Below are 9,858 nucleotides of genomic sequence, written 5' to 3'. Positions count from 1 at the left end.
GGTAACTTCGTAACATGAGGATTCAATATAAAAGTATGAAGCATTTAGGTCTTCCACCTTCTAAAATATAAAGCTTTTAAGGAGTCAGCTAACGCCGCTACAGCAGGATCACTATCTCTATGTCGAACTTTCTGCTTCAAAAGTCGCAGGCTCGACAAAAATTATAGATTGCATTGAAGAAATGGTCTTTAAAAAATATAGAGTCATCAAACAATTAACATACAGCATAAAATTTACAGAACTCTTATCTGAAAATAACAGGGAAGAATAAATCTGTAATGTGCGCTTTATCATTAATGAAAGTCAATAACTAATATAGTTTACTCCTGCTGAATAATCAGGAAGAACATTTATTTTCATTATTTTATTTACAATATTTTACATCAACAATATATTTAGTATCCCATCAGAAACATAGATATACTGTGCCCAGATCACATCAACAGTATTTATGACTTAAAATGAGCCATAGGATTGTCACTTCGTAAGTTTTTCATTCTCCATGCTCCTATTTCCTCTTCTGTTGGAACAATAGCCTCATTCATGCTATTGTATGGACGTTTTCTCTCATCTAGTTTTAATAACTCCTCTGCTTTCTTTCGATGCTCATCCTCCTTTGTCAGTGCCTATAAAATAATGAAATTTAAGGTATAAATTATGATATAATCCTACATATACTAAAGGTTGATCAGTTAGATAATTTCCAATCATACCACATCTGCTCATCTGCCTTCATCTGATTCTCATAATATACGAACAAATATGTCATTGATCCTGTAAATTCTTTTATTTTCATATAGGTACCAATTTACTTGAGTTTAAGAAAAACTGGTTTTCGTGGATACTCGTTTTGTGGTTTTAGCCAAAGTCTAAATACAGCTAGGTCTATATATATATGTTCCGGACCATATGAGTATTTGGACCATAATGGTCATGACCATATGAGTATATACTCGTTTGGTTATAAACGGGCCGGACCATATGAGTATGTGGACCATATAGGTATATTTTTCAATAATATGCATGAGAACACTTTATAAAATAACAATGATTGCTACATGTAATTGTATTATTTACAATTCAATTAACATTAAATATTGATGCCAAAGTTAGTTTTCATCGCTAATTGTCATCTTGGCTGAGGGGGGCAAGAGGTTTAACTGTTATGCTGTTATGGGGTAATTTAATTCTTTGTTATCTGTTATTCTGAAAATATATTTACTGTTAGCTGTTATGGTCTTATTCCTTGTTATCTGTAATAGGACTATTATTTTTATTGTTATCTGTTATAGGACTATTATTTTTATTGTTATCTGTTATAGGACTATTATTTTTATTGTTATCTGTTATAGTGAGATTGTTTTGCTGTTAACTGTTATTGAAAATTGGAATGTAAGCATTTTGACAGCCAATCTTAAGTAGAAATTGAAGAAAATTGAACATTGTGATTTGGATGGAAAGTTGTGTCATTGGCACTCATACCACATCTTTTTATTATCACTATTGGGGTCTTTCCATTGGTGATATGGAGGTCACGTATTTGTAGAAGGATTCCCGGAGTAACAAACATCACATAAACATATTTAAAAACAATCGGGTCCAGGACCATTCTCGTATACATTATTGTTACTCTTTGTAATAAATTCCATTGTCTGTGAACATGTTTTTAGATGTAAAATTTTGTACAAATTATAGTTTGTTTTTTTTACTTTGTACACATTTTTCTTATAAATTATAATTTGTATTTTGACTTTGTACACAGTTTTTGTACAAATTATAATTTGTGAAAATGACCATTTGTATAAAAGTTGACTAAAAATCACTTTTAAAAATGTATAACTTTTACAATAACTTATCATATGGATTTTTTTTTTATAAAAAAAAGCCTTGATACACGTATATAATTTAAATTCAATGACCAAATTATGAATAAACTTTTTGTTGTACTGTTACACCACTGTCCGAGGTTAGGCACCAACTAACATGTTTAACACCGCCACATTATGTATGTGCCTGTCCCAAGTCATCAGGAGCCTGCAATTCAGTGGTTGTTTTCGTTTATTATTTTTTTTAGATAAATCAAGCTGTAAAATTTCTCGTTTTGATTGTTTTTCGTTTGTCATTTTAAGGCCTTTTATATCTGACTATGCAGTATTGGTTTGTTGCTCATAGTCGAAGGTGGTATGATGAGCTATAGTTGTTAATTTCTGTGTCTTTTTGTCTCTTTTGGAGAGTTGTCTTATTGGCAATCATACCACATCTTCTTTTATACTTATTTACAAAATACAAAAATAGTATATATGTATCATTTGTTTGAGCATGTGAGTGAAATGTTGCCTTTGAGAATTACACGACATCTTTTTCTTTAGCATTAACACTTAAAAGTGCTACTCCTCCTCTTTGTATATTCATGAAAGAGAACCCTGACTATCAATATTTCGATAGCTTTTTAACTGGTTCACATAATGAAAAGTGAAGCTTAGAAACTGTTGCTGCAAATAAAGATGTGTCTTTAACAGCTTCAAATATTTAATTTTTCGACAAAATATCCTTAAAATAAGTGAATATATATGTCTCTGTTAAGGCCTAGCAATCCATGCAACCAGTTATAATAAAATGTACTGACTGTACTGTATTGGTCCTTGTTGGACTGATTGTAAAATTTCATTTACTGTTATCTGTTATTGTCCCTTTTCAATTCCTTGTTATCTGTTTTAAGCCAAATCAATTTACTGTTTTGCTGTTATTGGAACCCCCCTTGCCTCCCCTCATTACTCAATGGAATTAACTGCTTCCAAATTTAGGGGGGGGGGCCTTTTGGAAAAAACAACAACATTTGGTTGATTATATAGGGAATCACTTTTAAAGCGTGACGGGAGCGGCCCCCTCTTAATCAGCCAGTAGGCCCCCACTCAGTATGAAAATTTCTAGATTCGCCACTGAAATGTGACCTCCTCCTCCCCCTCTCCCACGTTAGCTACACTAAATATTTTAGAGAAAAGTTGACACCTACAATTAGGCCACACCAATTTAATTTCTTGTTCTACGGATTTTTGGACTTCAAAATTTGGGGCGAGCGAGCGATTTGAAAATTTAAATAAAAAAATATTTAATTTGCAAATTTTTGAGGCGAAGCTTGAAAAGTAGAGGCGAGCGATTATAATTTTTTTTTGTAAACCTAAAATAGTAGGTTTTGACAATATTAAAGCTTGATTTATCACTTGTACTTTGACATTTCTTTAATTTGAAGTATTTTTTCCCTGTTCACCAAGAAATAATTAAATCTGGTCTATGTATGACATGCATGTGTGACTGACAATGAGACAATTCTCCATCCAAGTCATAATCAGTTTGGGGACAACCCCTTAATGTTATAAATATCCCTTTTACATGTTTTATGAGGGATCAATATAAGTTATAATATATTTGTTTGTACAAAAGGGCTCATATTTTCTCAAAGAACTATATATCTATCTGGTATTAAATGCTCAAAACATGTCCAAGAATTTTGTAATATTCCTGGACTTTAACCATGTTAACACATTTACTTAAACAGTTTAATATTATTCAAAATAAGTGGACCCCTCTTTTAGCAATGTTTAGAAAAAGTTGTTTAAAATATGATGTAACTCTCCTCTTTTTGAGTACAAAATTCTAAGTTTTCAAAGGTTTTGTATAGAAGAACTATACAAATCCTTGGTATTTCTATTTTCTTTTCTACATCAGTAAAATGACCCCTTGTCCATGTTGTCTGAGGGAGGGTTGTTCTCAACCTGATATAAATAACAAACACAGGTCAAAGTACGGCCTTTTACACAGGGCTTTGATACAGACCAAACAGCAAGCTATAAAGGACCCAAAATTATTAGCGTACACAATTCGAACAGGAAAACCAACGATCTAATTTATATATCCATGTATATATCCAAACGGGAAAATACCAATGAACAACATAATTACCAAACGATAACTGCTGAACGACAGGCCCCTCAATCAATCAGGACAGGTGCATAAACATGCAGAGGCTATGGATAGTTTTGTTTCGCCAGCATACAATATAATTGCAGTTGAAGGCAAATCCTTCAGAAGTTCTTTGTACTTTATTCTAACAACGTACATGTTTTGATATGGAATATAAGTAAGGGGAAAGTAACCAACTTTTTGTTCTTTACTCCGGTATTTCCACTGATATAGATTTATATCGGAGATACAAATCCTTGATCGGAGCACTCCCGCTTTGGATAAGTAGGTTTCATGCTGAAACAAATATTCTCACAGATATTTACAAAGTGTGCTGGGGTGCTTTTATGTTTAAAATCGTTATATATACAGGTTAGACTGTGATTTTAAAAACAAATGTTGATATCTTTTTATAATGTTTACAAAAAAACGGTGCGGGAAATGGACATGATTACATTTCCGGATGCGGGAAGCGGGAATATAAAAAAAATAAAAAAATTCTGTTTTGAAAAAAATAGGTGCGGGCGGGTCCGTCGAACAAGGAATCAAATTGGTGTGGCCTTATCTACAATATTGAACAGTAAACCTTAGTAGGTATGTAAATAGTTTTAACCACATGTCATGTTAGAATTTATTTATTTTTTGCTGGTACTATTCTTTTATAAATATTTTTTTAAAGATATTTTTATCCTAGTACGCATGCGCAGTAGTTAGTAAACACTAAACAATCTGATGGATAACCGGATACCACAAAAAGAAGAACGAAGTTTAAGTATATTTAGGGTATTTAACCTGTATTTAATAAGCAGACTTTTCACATCCCTTCTGTTTATGGCTAGATTAATGTCTTTTATTGTTACCTTCGATTCACCATATAAAATATTCATTTCAAGTCCAAATTTCTCATGCCAATAAAAGTTGACAAATTCAAATGAGTCGAGTAGACCGGCAAATGCTAGGATTAAAGTTAACCAATTAATATAAGAAAACAGCAGTGGCGGATCCAGAGGGGGCGTAGAGGGCGTACGCCCCCCCTTTTGCTTGGACTTTTTTTTTTTTTTTTTTTTTGTAAATTGATTTATCAGACTATACGACGTGAACTTTGCCATTTCCCGTGTTTTTAATTTTTATGTGACAATTCTTCATTTATAAAGATATTTTTGGCTGGTATATACTGAACTGAAAGTCATGTGATTCACTATGGTGGAGTTGACCAGTGCGTCGACAAAACGTCACTCAGTCATTTTGAAATTCAAATTACTGTCACAAATTGCTTAGGCTGAGCATTGGCGGATCCAGGGGGGGTTCCGGGGGTGCGCACCCCCCCTTTATTTTTGCCGATCAATGCATTTGTATCGGGACATATGTTTTGCACCCCCCTGCACCCCCCCTTTGCCCTGGGTTAGCACCCCCCCCCCCCTTTCGAAAATTCCTGCATCCGCCCCTGGGCTGAGCATGACAATCTTAACACCTTCAAGGTGACACAGGATTGAGCAAGAAAGTATTGACTTCTATATCATTATTCCACCAAACAGTTATACCAGTGGTGGATCCAGCCATTTTAAAAAAGGGGGGTTCCCAACCCAGGTCAAATGGGGGGTTTCAACTATATGTCCCCATTCAAATGCATTGATCGGCCAAAAAAAGGGGGGGGGTCCAACCCCTGGATCCGCCACTGTATACTCTATATTAGTACACTCTCATGAAAAAAAAGTTCCTCCGCAATATTATTTACGAAAACATGTTTAACTCGTAGCGCCCTATGATCGGTATCCTATTTCAAAATAACAGTTGAATAATGATCCCCAGTCAGTATAAGCTCTAGATAGATTTTAAGTCTAAAGTACGAACCATTTGATATGAGAGATAAAAAATTGAGTCTGATTTTTGCATTAAACAAAAATTCTGGCCGTATCTGGATTGAAAACAATAATCTTGTCCATTTTTTTGCTACTAGAAACAAAAATCCAACAGCCTTATTAAGCATTAAATAAACATGATGAATAAAATCAGGCGTATTTTTTTTGGCCGGGGTTTGCATGTCTGACCGGTATGTCTGTTTTGCCGAACTGATATATGTTGAATACTTTTTTCAAGACCAGACTGCAACCTGCCTGCTGGAAGTAGCCTTTAAGTCTCCATTTTTCGACCGTCATTCATAAATTTGTTGTCATTTCAGACTCATTCGTAGCCTTTGGTTGATTTGGAATCCCTCACTTCCCCGCTTAATTTTGTTGGGTGAAACATATCAACCAAACATTTGAATAAATATTGCTTGTTTGTCTTATTTAGCTCGTGTCCTTCATATTGTAAATTTCATCGAATACCCGACTTATATCTTGTTAACAACATGTAATATGTGAGGTTATGATAACTAGAGGTTATGATAACTAAACTTCACAACAAACCAGCGAGAATTGTCCATGTCTTTTTTTACTGAAAAGTCCTACATCAAATTTATCAGTACATAGCTTTAAATCCGTACTATCATTTTATGAAAGACAATTAATTAATAGGGAGAATATGATGAGCTATAGTTGTTAATTTCTGTGTCTTTTTGTCTCTTTTGGAGAGTTGTCTTATTGGCAATCATACCACATCTTCTTTTATACTTATTTACAAAATACAAAAATAGTATATATGTATCATTTGTTTGAGCATGTGAGTGAAATGTTGCCTTTGAGAATTACACGACATCTTTTTCTTTAGCATTAACACTTAAAAGTGCTACTCCTCCTCTTTGTATATTCATGAAAGAGAACCCTGACTATCAATATTTCGATAGCTTTTTAACTGGTTCACATAATGAAAAGTGAAGCTTAGAAACTGTTGCTGCAAATAAAGATGTGTCTTTAACAGCTTCAAATATTTAATTTTTCGACAAAATATCCTTAAAATAAGTGAATATATATGTCTCTGTTAAGGCCTAGCAATCCATGCAACCAGTTATAATAAAATGTACTGACTGTACTGTATTGGTCCTTGTTGGACTGATTGTAAAATTTCATTTACTGTTATCTGTTATTGTCCCTTTTCAATTCCTTGTTATCTGTTTTAAGCCAAATCAATTTACTGTTTTGCTGTTATTGGAACCCCCCTTGCCTCCCCTCATTACTCAATGGAATTAACTGCTTCCAAATTTAGGGGGGGGGCCTTTTGGAAAAAACAACAACATTTGGTTGATTATATAGGGAATCACTTTTAAAGCGTGACGGGAGCGGCCCCCTCTTAATCAGCCAGTAGGCCCCCACTCAGTATGAAAATTTCTAGATTCGCCACTGAAATGTGACCTCCTCCTCCCCCTCTCCCACGTTAGCTACACTAAATATTTTAGAGAAAAGTTGACACCTACAATTAGGCCACACCAATTTAATTTCTTGTTCTACGGATTTTTGGACTTCAAAATTTGGGGCGAGCGAGCGATTTGAAAATTTAAATAAAAAAATATTTAATTTGCAAATTTTTGAGGCGAAGCTTGAAAAGTAGAGGCGAGCGATTATAATTTTTTTTTGTAAACCTAAAATAGTAGGTTTTGACAATATTAAAGCTTGATTTATCACTTGTACTTTGACATTTCTTTAATTTGAAGTATTTTTTCCCTGTTCACCAAGAAATAATTAAATCTGGTCTATGTATGACATGCATGTGTGACTGACAATGAGACAATTCTCCATCCAAGTCATAATCAGTTTGGGGACAACCCCTTAATGTTATAAATATCCCTTTTACATGTTTTATGAGGGATCAATATAAGTTATAATATATTTGTTTGTACAAAAGGGCTCATATTTTCTCAAAGAACTATATATCTATCTGGTATTAAATGCTCAAAACATGTCCAAGAATTTTGTAATATTCCTGGACTTTAACCATGTTAACACATTTACTTAAACAGTTTAATATTATTCAAAATAAGTGGACCCCTCTTTTAGCAATGTTTAGAAAAAGTTGTTTAAAATATGATGTAACTCTCCTCTTTTTGAGTACAAAATTCTAAGTTTTCAAAGGTTTTGTATAGAAGAACTATACAAATCCTTGGTATTTCTATTTTCTTTTCTACATCAGTAAAATGACCCCTTGTCCATGTTGTCTGAGGGAGGGTTGTTCTCAACCTGATATAAATAACAAACACAGGTCAAAGTACGGCCTTTTACACAGGGCTTTGATACAGACCAAACAGCAAGCTATAAAGGACCCAAAATTATTAGCGTACACAATTCGAACAGGAAAACCAACGATCTAATTTATATATCCATGTATATATCCAAACGGGAAAATACCAATGAACAACATAATTACCAAACGATAACTGCTGAACGACAGGCCCCTCAATCAATCAGGACAGGTGCATAAACATGCAGAGGCTATGGATAGTTTTGTTTCGCCAGCATACAATATAATTGCAGTTGAAGGCAAATCCTTCAGAAGTTCTTTGTACTTTATTCTAACAACGTACATGTTTTGATATGGAATATAAGTAAGGGGAAAGTAACCAACTTTTTGTTCTTTACTCCGGTATTTCCACTGATATAGATTTATATCGGAGATACAAATCCTTGATCGGAGCACTCCCGCTTTGGATAAGTAGGTTTCATGCTGAAACAAATATTCTCACAGATATTTACAAAGTGTGCTGGGGTGCTTTTATGTTTAAAATCGTTATATATACAGGTTAGACTGTGATTTTAAAAACAAATGTTGATATCTTTTTATAATGTTTACAAAAAAACGGTGCGGGAAATGGACATGATTACATTTCCGGATGCGGGAAGCGGGAATATAAAAAAAATAAAAAAATTCTGTTTTGAAAAAAATAGGTGCGGGCGGGTCCGTCGAACAAGGAATCAAATTGGTGTGGCCTTATCTACAATATTGAACAGTAAACCTTAGTAGGTATGTAAATAGTTTTAACCACATGTCATGTTAGAATTTATTTATTTTTTGCTGGTACTATTCTTTTATAAATATTTTTTTAAAGATATTTTTATCCTAGTACGCATGCGCAGTAGTTAGTAAACACTAAACAATCTGATGGATAACCGGATACCACAAAAAGAAGAACGAAGTTTAAGTATATTTAGGGTATTTAACCTGTATTTAATAAGCAGACTTTTCACATCCCTTCTGTTTATGGCTAGATTAATGTCTTTTATTGTTACCTTCGATTCACCATATAAAATATTCATTTCAAGTCCAAATTTCTCATGCCAATAAAAGTTGACAAATTCAAATGAGTCGAGTAGACCGGCAAATGCTAGGATTAAAGTTAACCAATTAATATAAGAAAACAGCAGTGGCGGATCCAGAGGGGGCGTAGAGGGCGTACGCCCCCCCTTTTGCTTGGACTTTTTTTTTTTTTTTTTTTTTGTAAATTGATTTATCAGACTATACGACGTGAACTTTGCCATTTCCCGTGTTTTTAATTTTTATGTGACAATTCTTCATTTATAAAGATATTTTTGGCTGGTATATACTGAACTGAAAGTCATGTGATTCACTATGGTGGAGTTGACCAGTGCGTCGACAAAACGTCACTCAGTCATTTTGAAATTCAAATTACTGTCACAAATTGCTTAGGCTGAGCATTGGCGGATCCAGGGGGGGTTCCGGGGGTGCGCACCCCCCCTTTATTTTTGCCGATCAATGCATTTGTATCGGGACATATGTTTTGCACCCCCCTGCACCCCCCCTTTGCCCTGGGTTAGCACCCCCCCCCCTTTCGAAAATTCCTGCATCCGCCCCTGGGCTGAGCATGACAATCTTAACACCTTCAAGGTGACACAGGATTGAGCAAGAAAGTATTGACTTCTATATCATTATTCCACCAAACAGTTATACCAGTGGTGGATCCAGCCATTTTAAAAAAGGGGGGTTCCCAACCCAGGTCAAATGGGGGGT

At 34.4% G+C, this 9,858-nt stretch overlaps 1 protein-coding gene across 5 annotated transcripts in view; it reads right to left on the bottom strand.

Annotated features, from left to right (window-relative positions):
• Positions 1-316: 316 nt before the first annotated feature.
• The window catches only part of LOC143072242 (pre-mRNA-splicing factor SLU7-like), a 66,531-nt gene continuing 56,989 nt past the window's right edge, over positions 317-9,858 (bottom strand). For 2 of the 5 annotated variants that reach the window (XR_012977088.1, XR_012977087.1), the window contains exon 2: positions 492-626. Coding sequence is in view for 1 of the 5 variants with exons in the window: in XM_076247098.1 (XP_076103213.1) it covers positions 450-626; positions 4,821-4,847 (204 nt within the window). In the remaining 4 variants the exon portion in view is untranslated. Of the gene's footprint in view, positions 627-4,820; positions 4,893-9,858 lie in introns of those variants that run through there. The other 3 variants (XM_076247098.1, XR_012977089.1, XR_012977090.1) reach the window with 3 other exon arrangements.

The sequence above is a fragment of the Mytilus galloprovincialis genome, chromosome 4 (genome assembly GCF_965363235.1).
Source record: "Mytilus galloprovincialis chromosome 4, xbMytGall1.hap1.1, whole genome shotgun sequence".
Lineage (NCBI taxonomy): Eukaryota > Metazoa > Mollusca > Bivalvia > Mytilida > Mytilidae > Mytilus > Mytilus galloprovincialis.
This window is presented reverse-complemented; position numbering and strand designations above follow the sequence as displayed.